Genomic DNA, 22,500 nt, shown 5'->3' on the forward strand with positions numbered 1-22,500 from the left:
ATATATATATATTTATTTAAAAGTAGACATTACAAGCTTTCTATAGATATATTTCTTATGTCTGTGAGACATCGTTTCGGTTCGTTTTGTGACGTGACTGAGACCAAGGCGTCAGAAAGCACATCCTGGTTGTTTTCTTTATTTTACACAAGCACAACGCTTTTGTTGTTATTGTGAGTTTAAAGAAATAAAAGTAGACCCTTTACACCGTGTCCTAACCAGACGCGATGCGATAAGATTTCAGCAACAAATAATGTGTCTGTCCACACTAGATGCAACGCAACTGCGTGATGCGTCAAAATCAATCAAAACCCACAGCCAATCAGAACAGCGTGTGGGCGGAGTCTCGCGGTGAGTGCATAGCCAATCAGAACAGCGTGTGGGCAGAGTCTCGCAATGCGTGCACAGCCAATAGCCAATCAGAACAGCGTGTGGGCGGAGTCTCGCGGCGAGTGGTTGCTATGTAATGCCTGTAATAATGCAGTAAGCGTGCTCTCCACACAAACACTAATAATAGCGCACATTTATCCAGGTTAAACATTAGACTTGTAAAGTGTACTTACATATTTCAAATGATAAGCCATATTTGAGGTCGAAGAACGACAGGCGAATGTTTGGATTTCCTTCCGTTGACGATCTGTCCGTTACAGCCTGCGTGATTTCGCAGCCCTGGTCTCTACACATGGCCTCTTCCCAGTTCCCACTACACCCGAGATCCAGTGTCCATTGGTTGAACTTTCAAATGATGTTGGCAAACACTGTCATGATCGCGACGCCCTATTGCTTTAGTGAAGCATCATGTCAATGTCACTCTGTGATCTACGCATTGTTGTCTTGGTATAGTTTTGTCTCGAACTGAAACAAATTCACTGCGTGTGTAATCTGCTAGTTGAGACCTTTTCAACGATATATGACACAAGTCAACCAGTGGATCTCTGAGCTGAGTGAGTGAGTGGAGGCGGGGCTCATTTGCATATTCATACAACCGCGCATACTAAATGAGGGAAGGGTTTCGAGTTACATTCAAAATATTTTAAAGGTGTTGTATGTAACTTTTTTGCGGGTTTTTTTCATGCACTTATTTTACACGTTCAGTGTTGTCAGTCGGTTTTTGTTTTGGTCTGTGTGACTCCGCCCACTGCCAGTTCAGCCAATAGTATTTCGACGCCCCGGGATGCCAGTTAGCAGGAAACTCAGCGCATTGTAGCCTTGTAAACGAGCAAACAAACTGGGTCAGAGATTGCACACAACCTAAAAAGCCTTGATATCCATCTACAAATCTCGATAAACGAGAGCGTTAAAACGCGGATTAATTTTGCAGTTACTGGCTCATATAGAATATGCATCAAAGCATCTTTAATATTAGTGACATTAAAAGAGATAAACTCAAACATGCCAGTTTTATAAAGGTTTTTTTCTTTTGGTTCCCAGTCAAATAAACTAGAAAGCTTCTTTTTTTTCCAGAAAAAGTTGTCTTACACACACTTTTTACGTTTTACAGAAGACACTAGTTTCATTACTCAGATCAACATTAGTTCTCATCTGCAGTTAAATCCATAATATTGCTGAATATGAATTAGACCTCGTGCATGTGTCTGTCTGTGGAGACGTGCATCATGTTTATGGTTTGATGAACGACCTCATCAACTCTGAAACCTGCGGCACTCATGACATTCCCACAATGCTTCTGGCAGATGTATTATGTGTGCGCGTGTGCAGAATGCGTCTGTCATTCTGCGATTCTCTCGTATGATAATGATCTCCAGTAAGCGTCTGGTCTACTGTGCGTCCTCTCATCCCGATGTTTCTTACGTTCATCACGTCACGTGTGTGTGTGTTCTTCTCTCTCCTGCCGTCTGTGTTTTGCTGATTCATACGTGTTCGTTCCTCAGATCAGAGAGGATAACAAGCGTCAGCATCCGTGTCTCGTGGATTTCTCCAAACTGCCAGAAACCGAGAGGAACTATAACTTACAGATGTCCACAGAAACACTGAAGTAAGACCAGTGTGTGTGTGTGTGTGTCTGAGTATGTGTTTGTGAGTATGTGTATGTGTATGTGTATGAGTATGTGTGTGAGTATGTGAGTATGTGAGTATGTGTGTGTGAGTATGTGTGTGAGTATGTGAGTATGTGTGTGAGTGTGTGAGTATGTGTATGTGTATGTGTATGAGTATGTGTGTGAGTATGTGAGTATGTGAGTATGTGTATGTGTGTGAGTATGTGAGTATGTGAGTATGTGTATGTGTATGAGTATGTGAGTATGTGAGTATGTGTATGTGTATGAGTATGTGTGTGAGTATGTGAGTATGTGTGTGAGTGTGTGAGTATGTGTATGTGTATGTGTATGAGTATGTGTGTGAGTATGTGAGTATGTGTATGTGTGTGAGTATGTGAGTATGTGAGTATGTGTGTATGTGTGTGAGTATGTGAGTATGTGTGTGAGTGTGTGAGTATGTGAGTATGTGAGTATGTGAGTATGTGAGTATGTGTGTGAGTATGTGTGTATGTATGTGTGTGAGTGTGTGAGTATGTGTGTGAGTGTGTGAGTATGTGTGTGAGTATGTATGTGTGTGAGTATGTGTGTGAGTATGTATGTGTGTGAGTATGTGTGTGAGTATGTGTGTGAGTATGTATGTGTGTAAGTATGTGTGTGAGTATGTGAGTATTTGTGTGAGTGTGTGAGTATGTGTGTGAGTATGTGTGTGAGTATGTGTGTGAGTATGTGTGTGAGTATGTATGTGTGTGAGTATGTATGTGTGTGAGTATGTATGTGTGTGAGTATGTGTGTGAGTATGTGTGTGAGTATGTGTGTGAGTATGTGTGTGAGTATGTGAGTATGTGTGTGAGTATGTGAGTTTGTGAGTATGTCTGTGAGCGTGTGAGTGTGTGAGTGAGAGTATGTCTGTGTGAGAGAGTGTGTGTGTCTGTCTGTCTGTGTGTGTGTGTGTGTGTAGTATGTCTGTGTGTAAATGTGTGTGTGTGTGTGTGTGTGTGTGTGAGTATGTGAGTGTGTGTGCGTGTGATCGTGTGAGCGTGTGTGTGTGCATGTGTGTGTGTGTGTGTGTGTGTGTGTGTGTGTGTGTGTGTCCAACTTTTTCTCCAAATACTGGAAAGGTCACTTCCATGAAAACACAGCATCAGAAACTATACCAGACTCCATCTTGAAGAAGTGTGAAGTATGTGTGTGTATTGTAATCTCAGAGAGGGTGTGTTTGATCGCCGCGCTGCTCGCTGTGCTGTGGGCTGCACTGGGTCCCAAAATTGCTGCTCTCAGCTCTGTTTTATGTCTGCTTTTGATTTGAGAGTTGGGTGTGCTTAACTTCATCATTAACCTCCATATGAGTTTTGCCAAACCCTCATTAACCTCTAATGACACACACTGTTGCACTCTGCGTTATTCCCTCTGCTGATACAGCAGCTTCCAGTGCCGCATCTCAGAACACAGGGAATGTTAGTAGTGCTGTTTCAGTCAACCATCACTATTACTATTACTAGTGCTCAAATGAGTGCTTCATTAGGTACTCATTTGACTTGGACCGGCAAGAGACCACCTAGCAACCACATCGCAACACCCTGGCAACCATTGTTTGACTTGAACCTGTAAGAAACCACCTAACAACCACATAGCAACGCCCTGGCAACCACTTTTTTTTACTTTGACCTGTAAGAAACCAGCTAGCAATGCCCTGGCAACCACTTTTTTGACTTGGACATTGAAGAAACCACCTAGCAACTAATAGCAACACCCTGGCAACCACTCCATTGACTTGGACCTGTATGAAACCACATAGCAACCATATAGCAACACCCTGACAACCATTCATTTGACCTGGAGCTCCAAGAATCCCCCTAGCGACCACATAGCAATGCCCTAGCAACCACATAGCAATGCCCTGGCAACCACTCGATTGACTTGGACCTGCAAAAAAGAACATAACAACCACATAGCAACACCCTGGCAACCACTTTTTTTGACTTGGACCTGCAAAAAAACACATAGCAACCACATAACAATCCCCTAGCAACCACATAGCAATGCCCTGGCAACCACTCGATTAACTTGGACCTGCAAAAAAGAACATAGCAAGTACATAGCAACACCCTGCCAACCACTCGTTTGACTTGGACCTGCAAAAAAACACATAGCAACCACATAGCAACGCCCTGGCAATTACTCGTTTGACTTGGACCTGCAAAAAACACATAGCAACCACATAGCAACACCCTGGCAACCACTCGTTTGACTTGGACCTGCAAAAAAAACATAGCAACACCCTGACAACCACTCATTTGACTTGGAGCTCCAAGAATCCCCCTAGCAACACATAGCAATGCCCTAGCAACCACATAGCAATGCCCTGGCAACCACTCGATTGACTTGGACCTGCAAAAAAGAACATAACAACCACATAGCAACACCCTGGCAACCACTCGTTTGACTTGGACCTGCAAAAAACAACATAGCAACCACATAGCAACACCCTGGCAACCACTCGTTTGACCTGGACCTGCAAAAAACACAGCAACACCCTGACAACCACTAATTTGACTTGGAGCTCTAAGAATCCCCCTAGCGACCACATAGCAATGCCCTAGCAACCACATAGCAATGCCCTGGCAACCACTCGATTGACTTGGACCTGCAAAAAAGAATATAGCAACCACATAGCAACACCCTGCTAAACACTCGTTTGACTTGGACCTGCAAAAAACAACATAGCAACCACATAGCAACACCCTGGCAACCACTCGTTTGACTTGGACCTGCAAAAAACAACATAGCAACCACATAGCAACACCCTGGCAACCACTCATTTGACTTGGACCTGCAAAAAACACATAGCAACACCCTGGCAACCACTCGTTTGACTTGGACCTGCAAAAAAATACATAGCAACACCCTGGCAACCACTTGCGCTCTTTCTGTGTGATTGCAAACACCTCTCACATGTGCCCGTGCAGTTTTTATTCGGCGTGTTGTGTTTTCTGTGTGTGTTCCAGGACTCTTCTGGCTTTGGGTTGTCACGTGGTCCAGGTGAAAGTCAACGCTGAAGAGGAGCTGAAGAAACTCAAACTCCCGAAGAAGTGAGTGTGAAGTGATGTATGAGACACCGTAGGCCACAGATGGTGCGCTGCCACACCAGATGCTCGCTTCAGAACATCACATTCACTTCAGCCTATGAAGCTCTGTGAACAACCAGCGGCTCTTATGAAGCGGATTCATATCCAGCATCACAGATCATCTGCTTATCTTTATATGAGCCACTGAAGCATTTAATAACATTACTCTTTCATCTTCACAACAGCCTTATTTTAGCATTATTTATATAGAGTTTATCAATAGTTTAATCAGTTCTCATATTTTCAGTATTTTCATTTTGTTTATTATTATTTGTTTATAATATATTATTTCCAGTGCAGTTAGTAATTTTACTGCTTCAACCAAGGCAGCACTTCTAGTTTTTATTTAGTGTAAGTTTTTTTTTATTGAATATTTATTTTATTTCAGCTTTATTTAAATTAGGACAAAAGTTTTTAATAATTTTAGTTAACTGTAATAACCATTCTTTACAACAGTCATGTTTTAGTTTTATTTATACATTTTTATTAATGTTTTTAATTAATTTTATATTTTCAGTTTTCATTTTGAATTTAGATTAAATTTATGGACATTTTATTATGTGCTTTTGTCATTTTTATTAGTTTTGTTTTTAAATCACTAGGTTTAATTTTTAATTCAGATTTAGTTCTTTATTTCCAGTGTAGTAATTTTAGAGCTTCAACCAAGGCAGCACTTCTAATTTTAGTTTTATTTCAATTAACAAACTGTTTTTAACAGTTTTAGTTAACAACAAGAAACCCTTCTTTACAACCTCAGATGTTTTGGTCTGGTGAATTAAAAGTTTTTCTATCACTGTAAATGTTGACTAGAAGGGAACTAGTTTGTTGTTGTTTGACTAGTGTGTGTGTGTGTGTGTGTGTGTGTGTGTGTGTGTGTGTGTGTGTGTGTGTGTGTGTGTGTGTGTGTGTGTGTGTGTGTGTGTGTGTGTGTGTGTGTGTGTGTGTGTGTGTTCTCTTCAGCTACATGATGTCTAACGGATATAAACCCACACCGCTGGATCTGACTGATGTCAAACTGAGCAACGCTCAGGAGCTGCTGGTGGACAAACTGGCCGAGAACGCTCACAACGTCTGGGCCAAAGACCGCATCAAGCAGGGCTGGACCTACGGCATACAGCAGGTGAGAAGCCCAGAGCATTCTGGGATATCAAAGCAGCCGGTTCCCTGTGTCCCTGTAGAGCAGCCTCACAATTAAACATCACTCTCACAAAGCCTCACGATGAAGACAAACGGCCAATTAATTCCTCAATTAGCTTGAAGCGTTGAGCGTCCAATCGGAATAAATCGCAGCCTCTGGTGTTTTTCCCTCTGAGCCAATGACAGCGCATCTCTCTCTCTCTCTCGCTCTCTCTCTCTCTCTCTCTCTAGGATGTGAAGAGCAAGCGTAACCCTCGTCTGGTGCCGTATGCTTTACTCGACGAGCGCACGAAGAAGTCGAACCGCGACAGCCTCCGGGAAGCCATTCGCACGCTGATCGGATACGGGTACAATGTGGAGCCGCCCGACCAGGACGGCGGTGAGAAGCGAGAGAACACCACTGCCCTCCTTCCTAAATTACTAATTATAGATTAACTTTTTTATTACATCTCAGTTCATTAGAATTAATAAACCATTATTTCCCAAAAATCTGGAACTTTGTTCTCAATATTATTTTTTTGTTGTTGTATATTTTAGATTTTTACATGTATTATTTTTATTATTATTTACATTTCTTTGTATATTTATTTATTTTACATTTCTGTTTATGTATTTATTTATTTTTGTTTGTTTACATTTATTTATTTTACTTTTATTTAGACCTTTTTTACATTTCTTTGTGAATTTTTTTGTTTTGTTTGTTTTTATTTATTTATTTTACTTTATACCTTTTTTTACATTTCTTTATACCTTTTTTTTACATTGCTTTGTATAATTAAAAAATTTTAATTTGAGTTTTTTTACATTTCTTTGTATAGTAATTTTTTGCTGTTTTTGTTAATTAATTAATTAATTAATTAATGTTAATTTTTTTATATATTCCTTTGTTTATTTATTATTCTTTGTATGTTTGTTTTTGTATTTAGTTATTTTTTTTTATTTTGGCATCTTTGGCATTCCATACTAACGAGCTAAAATATGATTTTTCTTTTATAGTTTAATTACCATAACTTACTGTCAAAGCTATGAAAAAGAAAAAAATATGATATGATATGTGGACACATGGTGTTTCCCTGACAGCAGGACACTAACTAGTGATGACTAGCACTGTTTACTGCAGATATGCAAATAAAAAAACATGGTAGGAAATGTTTATTATTAATAATTCTTTCCAATTCAATGCTCATCTCAGACGAGCTGCTTCATCTCACATCGGTTTACACAGAAGAACAGTTCATTTGTACAGCGCTTTACAGAAAGTGCAGGAGTCCACATTACCGTTTACAGTGTTCAGTTATCAGAGGAAACTGTCTAAGTTATGCATTTCAGAAATGTACATATACAGATCACAGTTAGCTAGAAATGTATTAATTTAAATAATGTAATAATTTAAGGCAGAAACAGTGAGCTCATTGAAGTAGTGAACACTTGTGTGTTAGTGTTAGAACGTGGCATGTATCACAGAGGATGTAGTGTTGTACTGGTGTGCCAGGTCTCATGGTCCTTCTCTCAGCAGGGCACGTGGTGGAGAGGTTGAGCATCGATAAGATCCGCTTCTTCCGCGTGGAGCGCACGTACGCGGTGAAGACGGGGAAGTGGTACTTCGAGTTCGAGGCGGTGACGGGTGGAGACATGCGCGTGGGCTGGGCTCGACCCGGCTGCAAACCCGACCTGGAGCTGGGAACCGATGACCAGGCCTATGTGTTCGATGGCCACCGGGTGAGTGTGGACAGACCCGTGCAGAACCGGATCAATGGAGGCGCTTTAGAGCGGTTTCTGATCCCTCACAGGGTCAAGTGTCCTCATCTATACAGCGCTTTAACAGTGTAGAGAGTTTCACAGCAGCTTTACAGAGATCACAGGAGATTACAGTAACAGTGTTCAGGCTTTACAGCAGCTCTAGAATACAGTTCTTGTCCAGATAAAGTTAGATTTGATCGATTCACTTCCGTTGTAAAGATCTCAGGGCCTGCTAACACGACACCGTTCTAACAGAAAACCCTTGATGTGTTCTGGCCGTTCATCCGCACAACAACAGGGTCACGGACTAACAGTGTAAGAGCCGTTATGCTCTATCTATAATATGTTGTAGTTCCACTGTTGGACACTGGGTGGCGTGTGGGTTTAATAGGTATATAGGTACAGAGAGCAAGTGAACACAGGTGTAACTAATGATCAGGATCGTATGTGGACGTGCAGCTTGTGGATTACAATGTGTTTTGTCATCAGAACTGAGACATAAAGGGATAATGCAGTGCTGGACTGGAGCGTGTTGTTTGGATCTCACGCGTCAGAAATAATCCTACAACTCCTCAAGAAGGTCATTGCCGCTACACACGGTTTCTAATCTCTGATCTCTCTCTCACAGGGTCATCGGCTCCACATGGGCAGTCGTCTCTTCGGCCGCTGCTGGCACTCGGGGGACGTCGTGGGTTGTATGATCAACATGGAGGACAAATCCATGATCTTCACCCTGAACGGAGAGATCCTGATCACCAACAAGGGCTCTGAGCTTTGTTTCGCCGACTTCGACATTGAGGACGGTTAGAGAGAACAGAATCTCTAGCTGCGTTTCCACCGTCGGGCCTGTGCGGGCGGGGCGGGGCCAATAGCCTCGAGCCTGGAGCCCGAGCCCAAAACCACACCGCGTTTCCACCGTCGGCCGCAACGCTTCACTAAAACACGCCGCTCTGGAACAACGTCACACAAACCCATCATTTCACCAACAAGTTAAACTTTTAGCAGAAAACTCATCAGAAAGAAATCACCGGAAACTAGCGAGATCGCCAAACGAACGTGATAGAAGCGGCAGTTTGTTGACATGTTTGTTGTTTACTTAAACATTTAAAACCCACCCAAGCATCGATGTTTTACACTAATAAGTGATACATTGACCATAATAAAATAACTTGCGTCAAGACTGCACATTAGTCACACAGAAATAAAGTGGTATTTACCGTTATTTCACAAAAGAAAGAGGTCACGTACTTATTCAGGTGCGTCTGTTTCTTTTATTTGTAGTCACAGGACAGTATGTTTATCACATTTAGAAAGAACGATCATTTCTACACATTTTCCACCTGAAATATGACCCGAGGAGCTTTAGCACTCTCTCCCAATACAGTGATATTTTCAGTCAGAGAAACAGAGGAGGCTCCCGAAAACCAGAGTTGCTTTATTTTATGATGTATGTGGAGTTAAATATGATATCAGACAGTCCGGTATAAAGAGACGAGACGTACTGACAGATCAAATATAAACATGATTTGTCTGATTTCTTCAAATGGTTATATTTACCATGTTTACTATGGTAATGGTTAGTGCGCATAGTCTTTTGCATTGTGTATAAATATTTCTGCCTTGATCAGAAACCACATCGGATCACAAACAGAAAGTGTTGGAACACTCGCTGCTGTCTGAAAGTTGAGCTAAAATGATGTTAAAAGTCTTCAGTGCTGGTGTTAGCTGGTATATGGGATCATCCGGCGTCGGGTAAACTCCTCTGTTCAGGATCACTCCTCCAGCCCGAGCTGACCCGCTTTGTACTAAGGTATTCGGCGGGCCCCAAACCCTGGTCGTTGGCCCGGAGGAAGCCCCGACGAGACCCGATCAAGCCCTGCAAATGACAGTGGAAACGCGGCTTCTGATTTGATTTCAATGCCTTAAAGGAGTAGTTCACTTTAAAATGAAAACTAGCCCATGATTTACTCGCCCTCAAGACATCCTAGGTGTGTATGACTTTCTTCTTTCAGACGAATACAATCTGAGTTATATTAATAAACACCCTGATGCTTCCGAGCTTTATAATGGCAGTGAATTTCAACCATCAGATTGAAGCTCAAAAAGTGCATCTGTCCATCATAAAAGTGCATCTATCCATCATAAAAGTGCATCTGTCCATCATAAAAGTGCATCTATCCATCATAAAAGTGCATCTATCCATCATAAAAGTGCATCTGTCCATCATAAAAGTGCATCTATCCATCATAAAAGTGCATCTATCCATCATAAAAGTGCATCTGTCCATCATAAAAGTGCATATATCCATCATAAAAGTGCATCTATCCATCATAAAAGTGCATCTGTCCATCATAAAAGTGCATCTGTCCATCATAAAAGTGCATCTGTCCATCATAAAAGTGCATCTATCCATCATAAAAGTGCATCTGTCCATCATAAAAGTGCATCTATCCATCATAAAAGTGCATATATCCATCATAAAAGTGCATCTATCCATCATAAAAGTGCATCTGTCCATCATAAAAGTGCATCTGTCCATCATAAAAGTGCATCTATCCATCATAAAAGTGCATCTGTCCATCATAAAAGTGCATCTGTCCATCATAAAAGTGCATCTGTCCATCATAAAAGTGCATCTATCCATCATAAAAGTGCATCTGTCCATCATAAAAGTGCATCTATCCATCATAAAAGTGCATATATCCATCATAAAAGTGCATATATCCATCATAAAAGTGCATCTGTCCATCATAAAAGTGCATCTATCCATCATAAAAGTGCATCTGTCCATCATAAAAGTGCATCTGTCCATCATAAAAGTGCATCTATCCATCATAAAAGTGCATCTGTCCATCATAAAAGTGCATCTATCCATCATAAAAGTGCATCTATCCATCATAAAAGTGCATCTATCCATCATAAAAGTGCATCTGTCCATCATAAAAGTGCATCTGTCCATCATAAAAGTGCATCTATCCATCATAAAAGTGCATCTGTCCATCATAAAAGTGCATCTGTCCATCATAAAAGTGCATCTATCCATCATAAAAGTGCATCTGTCCATCATAAAAGTGTATTATGATGGATAGATGCACTTTTATGAGCTTCAATCTGATGGTTGCAATCCACTGCCATTATAAAGCTCGGAAGCATCAGGGTGTTTATTAATATAACTCTGATTGTGTTCGTCTGAAAGAAGAAAGTCATACACACCTAGGCTGGCTTGTGGGTGAGTAAATCATGGGCTAGTTTTCATTTTAAAGTGAACTACTCCTTTAAAGACCCCTGAACGCAAAACTGTCCGCTTCTCTTTTCCCGTAGGTTTCATCCCGGTCTGTAGTTTAGGTCTTTCCCAGGTGGGCCGCATGAATCTTGGGAAGGACGCCAGCACGTTTAAGTTCTACACCATGTGTGGCCTGCAGGAGGGCTTCGAACCGTTCGCCGTCAACATGAACCGTGAGGTCACCATGTGGTTCAGCAAACGCCTGCCCACCTTCTTCAATGTGCCGAAAGACCATCATCACATCGCGGTGAGGACGAGCTTCATTCTGCTGACCGATTATTGATCGTGACTCTTGGATCCCACTGGTTGAACGCTATAAATGGACCTTTAGCTCATCCTTCCCTCGGGTCATTTTTACCCCGAGATTGAGAGTTCATCAGCGGGTCCAAGATCCTAGGACTTTTCAAAGTGAAAATACTAAAACTTTGCCCAAAAAATATTTTATAATGTCTACATGTGAATCTGAACACACACTGAAGAGAAACTGGCTTTAGGACCCAGAGGAACAGCTCGTCTGCTGCATATAGAGATATAAGCACATCTAGAGTTATGAAATATCATCATTATTATTATTTTTACACAAGAGGTCAAAGACTCCCAATGTAAGATATTTAGAGCTGAATTAAAAGAGTTATGCGTGAAATTGTGAGTTATTTTGAATTAAAGTTGAAAGAATGTGAGGAATGTGCTTAAATTAATATATATATATTTTTTTATCAAATCTAGTCATTTTAAAAGGTCAATAAATAAAAAAATAAAAAAATTTGCATTAAAAAAAAAAAAAAAATCTTTGTGGACAAAAAAAAAAATATATATATATATTTTAGGGCTTTGGGTCATTTTGACCAGCAAGGGAAAGATTTGTTACAAAGTGCGAGGGAAGGATGAAGATTAAATCGAAACTTGAACTGATTTTGTTCCATGCTGGTTTTGCATGAGCAGCGCGTGCATCTCGTCATGTTTGAACATATCTTTTTCCGTTGGCTGTTTCCTTTTATCTGTTATCTTATGTCTTTTGCTTTTGTACTGTACTGCACTTTGGTCAGCCTTGTTGCTGTCATTAATCAAACGAGACCATGGACCACAAAACCAGTCACATGGGTATCATTTTTTTAAATTGAGATTTATACATCACCTAAAAGCTGAATAAATAATCTCTCCACTGATGTGTGGTGTGTTAGGATAGGACAATATTTGGCCGAGACACAACTATTGAAAATCTGGAATCTGAGGAGCAAAAAAATGTAAACATTGAGAAAATCTCCTTTAAAGTTGTGCATTTATGTTCACGATTGTGCTGCATTCACTCACAGAAATACATGTTTTATATATTTACGGTAGGACATTTACTAAATATCTTCATGGAACATGATCTTAATATCCTCATGATTTTTGGCATAAAAGAAAAATTGATAATTTTGACCCATATAGTGTATAGTTGCTATTGCCACAGATATACCCGTGCGGCTCCAGACTGGTTCTGTGCTCCAGGGTCACATGTGTGCTTTAGAAATAAACTAAACTGAAACTGGTGTTTGCAGGTCACCAGAATCGACGGGACCGTGGACAGCCCGCCCTGCCTGAAGGTCAGCCATAAGATGTTTGGGAGTCAGAACGTCAGCGCTGAGATGGTGTTCTGCAGACTGAGCATGCCTGTGGAGTTTCACTCCAGCTTCAGGAGCGCATCTCACGTCAGTGTGAACGGCCTGTACGAGGAGGAGCCGCTCAAGGTCAAACACAGGTCAGAGACAGGGATGTGGCGGTGTCACCGGCGGGAGCTTTTAAATCACTCATTTGAAAGCAAAACTAAAATGCGCATGTCCGCACGGGTATTCGTAATGGTGCGGAGCAGAGCGAGCCTTTTCAATTCATTCCTATGGATAGGTATTATCCGTTTGCATTATTCTGCTCGCTCTTCGCCGTGGACACGCACCGTTACTAATGTCCGTTTTAGTTTCGCTTTCAAATTAGCGCCAATTCGGGGGCGGATTGTTTGAATGGTGAGATCATTAGCCTATTATTCTTAATGAAAAACACAACAACAAAACAGTACAGCGACAAATTTAAATAGGCGATTTTACATTTCGCTTTGACACCAAGTATTCCGTCATCATCTCGTCAGTCAGATCCTCACTCTCGTGATGAATGAGATCTGAGTCCTGTGCAGCGATTCTCGTCCGGCTCACGAGTTAGTAAGCAGACACGCTGAGTTTTTAATTGTAGTGTCTGTTCTCTAACGGATCTAAATGATTTCATTAAAAAAACAGAAAAAGCAAATCGACAGTGGGGGGCGGTGATGTAGTGATGTAACCGGTGTTGCTTCTAAACACCGTCAACTCCGACTATCGTAGCAAGCCTAGTCAGAGATGGAGAATCTGCAACAGTAGCCGCGTTTACATGACAGATTTACGCCAAACTTTTGCGATATTTTCTAAATGTCGATAAAAAACTATTGTGAAATGATTCTGCTTCAAGGTCTTGATAAATTGTGGCATTTCTTTGTTGTTTAGAATCCAGTATTCCCGTAATACTTTAGTCTTTGAGTTTAATGAAGAACTGTCTCGTCTTCTGTCCGAACACACCGCGTGCTCTACGTCAGGAGACTGTAAATGTGCAAAAACTGTTTCCACTGCAGTTTTGCGAAATATTCCTTTTCTGAACTGCCTGAAATTTTTTTTTTTTTTTTTTGCGATATATTGTCATGATTTTGCCATCTAGTCCTTGTCTTTCTTTAAGTCTTGAGGCAGGATCATGACAGACCCATGTTTTGTGATTCCTGTGTTTATTTTCCTGTGAATACCTTGTGAGAGTTATGTCTAGTTCCTGTTGTTAGTTTATAGTCCATGTGTTAGTCTAGTTTAGTCTTCCCTAGTCAGTCTTGCCTTTGTTTTACCCCCTCGTGGGTTTTGTTTTCCCTGTTTTCTGTCTGTTAATAAACTGAGTGTGAAGCATCCTGCCTGCGTTTGGGTTCATCCTCATCCTCATAACATATATGTGAGTTTTTGAGAAATTGATGTGTTTCCATTGGCCATATTTTCAATTCTCAATTTCAATTTGCACAATTTGAAGGGTAACGTACACGCGGCTACTCTGTGCTTCTGAAGCTTTTCAATGTGAATTTAGAACAGGTGAACACCTCTTAACTGTCATTGGTCCGTCGTGATGATGTAATGGGTGGGTGTGGCTCTGAGGCTCCGCCTTCTTTGAGATGTACATCTTCTCCGGTTAATTACTTCCCATTGCATCATCGCCATGGACCAATGAGAGTTCTAAGGTGTTCTAAGCAAACTTGTCTGGCAAGTCCCGAAACGAACTTCGGTTTGGCCATATTCAGTTTAAAAATGACGCCACACCGGTTCGTTCTTCGAGGCATTTCTCTCAGTTTCAGTGATTCTGAACCGAAATGAATCCTCGTGCTGTCTATGATGTTCTCTATCAGAGCTGCAGCTCATCGTTGTCTGTCGTATAGATAGTAAGTGTGTTTGTCCTGTGCACGTTTCTGAAGGCATCCGGTGAAGTCCACGAAACACTCGGATGAAGGCAGGAGAGCGGACTATAGCAGCATCACCTCAGTGAGTTCAGCACTTCTACTGTCGGATCTATATCATATCCACTCTTCATGTGTCATCACCAAGAAAAACAAGGATAATAACTTTAATAAGAAATGTAATGATAAATGGCGACGATAACTATAACTATTGCGATAATAACAATGATGAATGTAACTATAAATATAGTGATAATGATAAATATAAAGTGTCTAAAACTATAACAAAGCTTTAATAACTATAGCAATAGTTATAACAATGATAAATGTTAGGATGAATATAGCAATAATGATAACTATAAAATGTCTAACTGCAACGATAACTATAAAGATAACTATAACAATGATAAATGTAATGATATATAGAGATAACGATAATTATAAAAATGTGTATTACTGCAACAATAACTATAATAAATAAGTTCAAATAACTATAGCGATAACTATAACAATGATAAATGTAATGATAAATATAGCGATGATGAGAACTATAAAAAGTCTATAACTATAATAAAGCTATAATAACTATAACAATAACTAAATATGATAAGTGTAATGATAAATATAACGATAACAATATCAATATAACTATATTAACAATATAACAATGATAGCTATAACAAAAACTATGATAACTATAATAACGGAGGATCGTAACGATAACTGTAACAAGTGTAATAACTATAATAAAAACTATCATGATAAATAAAATTAACTGTAACTAACAATAATTATCAACCAGTAAACAGTGAGTAGAAGGATTTTGATTGGCTGTCAGTGTTTTGAACGTGACTCCGGTGATCTTGTCTTGTTATTGCTGCAGTTGTGGTGTGATATTCTCAGAGTTACAGCGATTGGTTCATGTTCATGTTTCTTGTTTCTCATCTGCATGAGCTTTGCGAGTGTGAATAACGTGTGTGTGTGTGTGTGTTGGTCTCCTGCAGTACTATCACTCGGTCCGGATATTCGCGGGTCAAGACCCGTCCTGTGTGTGGGTCGGATGGGTCACTCCTGACTACCATTACTATAGCAACAACTTCAACCTCGGCAAGATCCGCACGGTGACCGTAACCCTCGGCGACGAGCGAGGTCGTGTGCACGAGAGGTGAGCGCTCGTTCTACAGGCAAACCAGACATCATTCAGACATGATACCATTTATGATATTGTTTTACTAGTGTGTGCAGGACATTATAGTTCACTTATGTAAGTGAGGAGAGCAAAATAAAGTGACATATTATACACAGATATTCTTCATACAGTGACTACCAGTAACATTTATAAAAATTTGTGACCAGAACTGATTGGGCCACTTTGAGCTGGTCATGTGTTCTTCAGTGTGTGTCTGTAACTGCTAATGCTCTTTTCACACACACACTGAACACACTGAAGCATTGCTTGGTCACTGGTCGAGCTAAACTGGTATTATCTAATTGTGTAGTTAAATTTACCAGCTGACAGATATTCAACATAATTCATGTGTGTGTGTGTGTGTGTGTGTGTGTGTGTGTGTGTGTGTGTGTGTGTGTGTGTGTAAGACCGTCTAACTGTGTGTGTGTGTGTGTGTGAGACAGTCTTAACAGAAGGATGGACAAAACCTGTGTGTGTGTGTGTGTGTGTGTGTGTGTGTGTGTGTGTGTGTGTGTGTGTGTGTGTGTGTGTGTGAGAGACAGTCTAATAGAAGGACGGACAAAACCTGTCAGATATCAACTGAGTTCGGCTCATATTTTATCACCGTTTTATAAACTATAGCGAATAAACTGATGATGTGAGAAATGTTGAAGCCGTCTGAATAAATGTTGGTTTGACTGTATGTCGCCACGTGTCATGTGCTGATGTGCTGATGTCACTGTGTCATGTGACAGCGTGAAGAGGAGTAACTGTTACATGGTTTGGGGTGGAGACGTCACGAGTGCCGCCCACTCGTCCAGCAGGAGTAACGTGGATTTAGAGATCGGATGCCTCATTGATTTGGCCACGGGTCTGCTAGCTTTCACAGTCAACGGCAAAGAGCTCACGACCTCGTACCAGGTACCGCCAGCTCCAGCAGCGCCAGACTCATGACTCCACACAGAGTAAATACAGTAATTAAAGGTGTAAGATCAACATCTCTTGTGCAGGTGGAGCCCAGCGCAAAACTGTTTCCTGCGGTGTTTGTGCGGCCAACAAGCTCAAGTCTGTTCCAGTTTGAACTGGCCAAAATCAAGGTGCGTGGATCCTCATATTCCCATAGCTTCATACCAGCATATTAGTCACTATGAGAGAAATGAACGGAATCTGCTCTCGAACGTTCTGCTCAAATTACGTATTTTAATAATTATATTCATATTTAGTAACTATAACAGTAACTATAACAGTAACTATAACAGTAACTATAACAGTAACTATAACGAACTATAATGGTAACGGTAATGTTAACTATAGCAAAACTATATTAATAACTGTAATGTGAGTTTGTATGATTGTCTCCTCCAGAACGCTATGCCGATCTCATCCGCCATTTTTAAGAGCGAACACAAGAACCCGGTTCCTCAGTGTCCGCCGCGATTGGACGTCCAGACGATAAACTCAGTTCTGTGGAGCCGAATGCCCAACACCTTCCTGAAGGTGGAGACGACTCGAGTCAGCGAGAGGCACGGGTGGATGGTGCAGTGTGTGGAACCCCTGCAGATGCTGGCCGTACACATACCTGAGGAGAACCGGTACTCACACACACACACACACACACACACACACACACACACACACACGCACACACACACACTCACACACGCACACACACTCACACACACTCACACACTCTCACACACACACACACACACACACACACACACACACACACACACACACACACACGCACACACACTCACACTCACACACACACTCTCACTCTCTCACTCCTGTATTGCAGGTGTGTGGACATCATGGAGCTGTCAGAGCAGGAGGATCTGCGTATGTTCCACTATCACACACTCCAGCTGTACTGCGCGCTCTGCGCTCACGGGAACACGCGTGTGTCTCATGCACTCTGCAGCCACCTCGACCAATCACAGCTGCTCTACACCATCGACAGCCAATACCTGTCGGGCGTGCTGCGCGAGGGCTTCTACAGCGTCCTCATTAGCGTTCACCTGGAGACGGCACGGGCCGCGCGCCTCATGATGAGCCACGAGTTTATCGTCCCCGTCACGCCCGAGACGCGCGGGATCCGACTGTTTCCCGACGCCTCGAAACGCCACCAGCCGCCGGGCGTCGGGCGCAGCGCCTCCCTCAAACCCCGGCTCAACTTAACCCCACCCTGCTTCATCAGCGCCCGCCGCGAGCAGCACCTGCACAGCCCCGAGATCCCGCTCGACGTGCTCAAGGTACGCACCACTTTCAGAGAGTAAACATGGGACTCTGTAACAGTAACTTTAATTATAACAGTAACTATACCAGTAATCATAACTATAACAATAACAGTAATTATAACAGTAATTATAACAATAACAGTACGTATAACAGTAACTAGACCAAATACCAGTAAGTATAACAGTAATTATAACAGTAATTATAACAGTAACTATACCAGTAATCATAACTATAACAATAACAGTAATTATAACAGTAATTATAACAATAACAGTACGTATAACAGTAACTAGACCAAATACCAGTAAGTATAACAGTAATTATTACAGTAATTATAACAGTAATTATTACAGTAATTATAACAGTTACTAAAAAGTAATAGTAATTATAACAGTAACAGTAATTATAACAGTAATTATAACAGTAATTATAACAGTAACAGTAATTATAACAGTAATTATAACAGTAACTTTAATTATAACAGTAACTATACCAGTAATCATAACTATAACAATAACAGTAATATAACAGTAATTATAACAATAACAGTACTTATAACAGTAACTAGACCAAATACCAGTAAGTATAACAGTAATTATAACAGTAATTATAACAGTAATTATTACAGTAATTATAACAGTTACTAAAAAGTAATAGTAATTATAACAGTAACAGTAATTATAACAGTAATTATAACAGTAATTATAACAGTAACAGTAATTATAACAGTAATTATAACAGTAACAGTAATTATAACAGTAACAGTAATTATAACAGTAACAGTAATTATAACAGTAACAGTAATTATAACAGTAACAGTAATTATAACAGTAACAGTAATTATAACAGTAATTATAACAGTAATTATAACAGTAACAGTAATTATAACTGTAACAGTAATTATAACAGTAATTATAACAGTAACAGTAATTATAACAGTAACAGTAATTATAACAGTAATTATAACAGTAACAGTAATTATAACAGTAACCGTAATTATAACAGTAACCGTAATTATAACAGTAATTATAACAGTAATTATAACAGTAATTATAACAGTAACAGTAATTATAACAGTAATTATAACAGTAACCGTAATTATAACAGTAATTATAACAGTAATTATAACAGTAATTATAACAGTAACAGTAATTATAACAGTAATTATAACAGTAACTATAAAAGTAACAGTAATTATAACAGTAACAGTAATTATAACAGTAATTATAACAGTAATTATAACAGTAATTATAACAGTAACAGTAATTATAACAGTAACTATAAAAGTAACAGTAATTATAACAGTAACTATAAAAGTAACAGTAATTATAACAGTAACAGTAATTATAACAGTAACAGTAATTATAACAGTAACTATAAAAGTAACAGTAATTATAACAGTAACTATAAAAGTAACAGTAATTATAACAGTAACAGTAATTATAACAGTAATTATAACAGTAACTATAAAAGTAACAGTAATTATAACAGTAACTATAAAAGTAACAGTAATTATAACAGTAACTATAAAAGTAACAGTAATTATAACAGTAACTATAAAAGTAACAGTAATTATAACAGTAATTATAACAGTAACTATAAAAGAAACAGTAATTATAACAGTAATTATAACAGTAACAGTAATTATAACAGTAATTATAACAGTAATTATAACAGTAACAGTAATTATAACAGTAATTATAACAGTAATTATAACAGTAACTATAAAAGTAACAGTAATTATAACAGTAACTATAAAAGTAACAGTAATTATAACAGTAACAGTAATTATAACAGTAACTATAAAAGTAACAGTAATTATAACAGTAACTATAAAAGTAACAGTAATTATAACAGTAACAGTAATTATAACAGTAACTATAAAAGTAACAGTAATTATAACAGTAACTATAAAAGTAACAGTAATTATAACAGTAACAGTAATTATAACAGTAACTATAAAAGTAACAGTAATTATAAAAGTAACAGTAATTATAACAGTAACAGTAATTATAACAGTAATTATAACAGTAACTATAAAAGTAACAGTAATTATAACAGTAACTATAAAAGTAACAGTAATTATAACAGTAATTATAACAGTAACTATAAAAGTAACAGTAATTATAAAAGTAACAGTAATTATAACAGTAATTATAACAGTAACTATAAAAGTAACAGTAATTATAACAGTAATTATAACAGTAATTATAACAGTAACTATAAAAGTAACAGTAATTATAACAGTAATTATAACAGTAACTATAAAAGTAACAGTAATTATAACAGTAACTATAACAATAATAGTATTTATAACAGTAACTATAACAGTAACGGTAATTATATAATTATAACAGTAATCATAACAGAAATTAGCGGTTACATTTGTAATCGTAGCGATTATTTGTACAGCCGCGAGATCCCGCTCGATGTACTGAAGGTTTAAAAACAGGGGCGCGTTTACCAATAAAACATAAAAAACACACAATAAAAAAACACACAAAAAAAAAACTGTTTTTTGTTTATTGTTTCTGTACAGCACTTTGGTCCACTTGGGTTGTGTTGTGTGTTTGGTCCACTCAAGCCTGCTGTGCTGTGTGTTCAGGAGAAGGCGATCGTCATGCTGACGGAGGCGGTTCAGGGTGGAGGAGATCACATCCGGGACCCGGTGGGCGGCAGCGTGGAGTATCAGTTCGTTCCCATCCTTCGGCTCATCGGCACACTCCTCACCATGGGCGTCCTGAGCAGCCGAGACGTGCACAAGATCCTGATGCTCATCGAGCCCGACGTGTTCGGGGAACGCCAGGAGGACGGGATGAAGGAGGGATTAACCGGAGCCGAGGAGAAGGCGGTGGAGGCCGGAGAAGAAGAGGCTCGAGACGGGAAAACACTCGTGAAGGGACTGTTGGAGAAGAAGCTTCCCGAGTCCGTCAAACGACAGGTGAGACCTTCAGACTTTAAGATGCGTTCAGACTCCTTCAACATCTCTCACATCAGCAGTTTATTCACTATAGTTTAGAGAATGGTGATGAAATATGAGCAGAACTCAGTTGATATTTGACTGGTTGTGTCCATCCTTCTGTTAGACTGACACACACACACACACACACACACACACACACACACACACACACACACACACACACACACACACACACACACACACACACACACACACACACACACACACACACACACACACACACACACACAGTTGATATTTGACAGGTTTTGTCCATCCTTCTGTTAGACTGTCTCACACATGAATTATGACTCATTGTGATCATGTGACTGGTTTTATGTCCAGGGTCACATATAGTACCCGAGTCACTTTGGATAAAAGCGTCCGCTGAATGTGTGCGTGTGTTGTGTGCGTGTGTGTGTGCAGATGTGTGAGCTGCTCCACTACTTCTGTGACTGTGAGCTGAGGCATCGCATCGAAGCCATCGTGTCTTTCTCCGACAGCTTCGTCTCAAAGCTGCAGTTCAACCAGAAGTTTCGCTATAACGAGCTGATGCTAGCGCTCAACATGTCCGCCGCCGTCACCGCTAAGAAGACCAAAGAGTTCCGCTCTCCGCCGCAGGAACAGGTGCTCGAAACCGTTCAAATCAGGGTTGTTTGTACAGCGCTTTACACAACACACATCACTTCAAAGCAGCTTTACAGAACATGCAGGAGTCCACATTACAGTTTACAGTGTTCTGTCATCAGAGGAAACTGTCTAATGCGTCTCACAAATGTACATACACATCACTGTTAGTAGAAAAAAGTATTAATTTAAACAATGTAATATTGGAATGCAGAAACAGTGAGCTCATTGAAGTAATGAACACTTGTGTGTTAACAAATGATAATGACGTTCAGAAGATGTGGTATTGGTGTTGATTCAGAGTGTGGGTCGTCTGAAGTCTTCATAATAACTAATAAACTGGAAGTCAGTCTATTAATCGTCCAGGTCTTCGCTGCAGTTCCAGGATCATGTGATCCGCTAAATCTCGGGTTCTTTCAGATTAACATGCTGTTGAACTTCAACATGGGTGAAGACTGTCCCTGTCCCGAGGACATCCAGGAGGAGCTGTACGACTTCCACGGAGAACTGCGCCTGCACTGCGGTCCGTTACTCAACCATCATCTTACCATACTAATATTATCATATTGCACAGTTGTGCTTGGAGTCAAATTTTTTTTTCATAACATAGCAGTGAAACCATCCCAATTTGTGCAGCATCATTTTTGTCCAGCCTGTCAAACAAAGAAACCATGAACACATGCAACCAATGAAATATTAATGGGTAAAGTGTGTCGGTCAGGAGAATGAATGT

The 22,500-nt window shown here is 39.8% G+C and overlaps 1 protein-coding gene across 1 annotated transcript in view; it reads left to right on the forward strand.

Moving 5' to 3' along the window:
* Nucleotides 1–22,500, forward strand: part of LOC307009684 (ryanodine receptor 3) — a gene marked incomplete at its 5' end in the record, with an annotated part of 184,937 nt that overhangs the window by 63,061 nt on the left and 99,376 nt on the right. The window contains 17 exon segments of the mRNA XM_079633623.1: nt 1,893–1,996; nt 5,003–5,086; nt 6,083–6,242; nt 6,491–6,638; nt 7,773–7,978; nt 8,628–8,802; nt 11,321–11,529; nt 12,824–13,023; nt 14,788–14,854; nt 15,774–15,934; nt 16,693–16,858; nt 16,948–17,034; nt 17,303–17,529; nt 17,739–18,192; nt 20,784–21,119; nt 21,567–21,767; nt 22,188–22,290. Coding sequence (XP_079489749.1) covers nt 1,893–1,996; nt 5,003–5,086; nt 6,083–6,242; nt 6,491–6,638; nt 7,773–7,978; nt 8,628–8,802; nt 11,321–11,529; nt 12,824–13,023; nt 14,788–14,854; nt 15,774–15,934; nt 16,693–16,858; nt 16,948–17,034; nt 17,303–17,529; nt 17,739–18,192; nt 20,784–21,119; nt 21,567–21,767; nt 22,188–22,290 — 3,088 coding nt within the window.

This window comes from Phoxinus phoxinus (genome assembly GCF_949152265.1).
Source record: "Phoxinus phoxinus genome assembly, chromosome: 13".
NCBI lineage: Eukaryota > Metazoa > Chordata > Actinopteri > Cypriniformes > Leuciscidae > Phoxinus > Phoxinus phoxinus.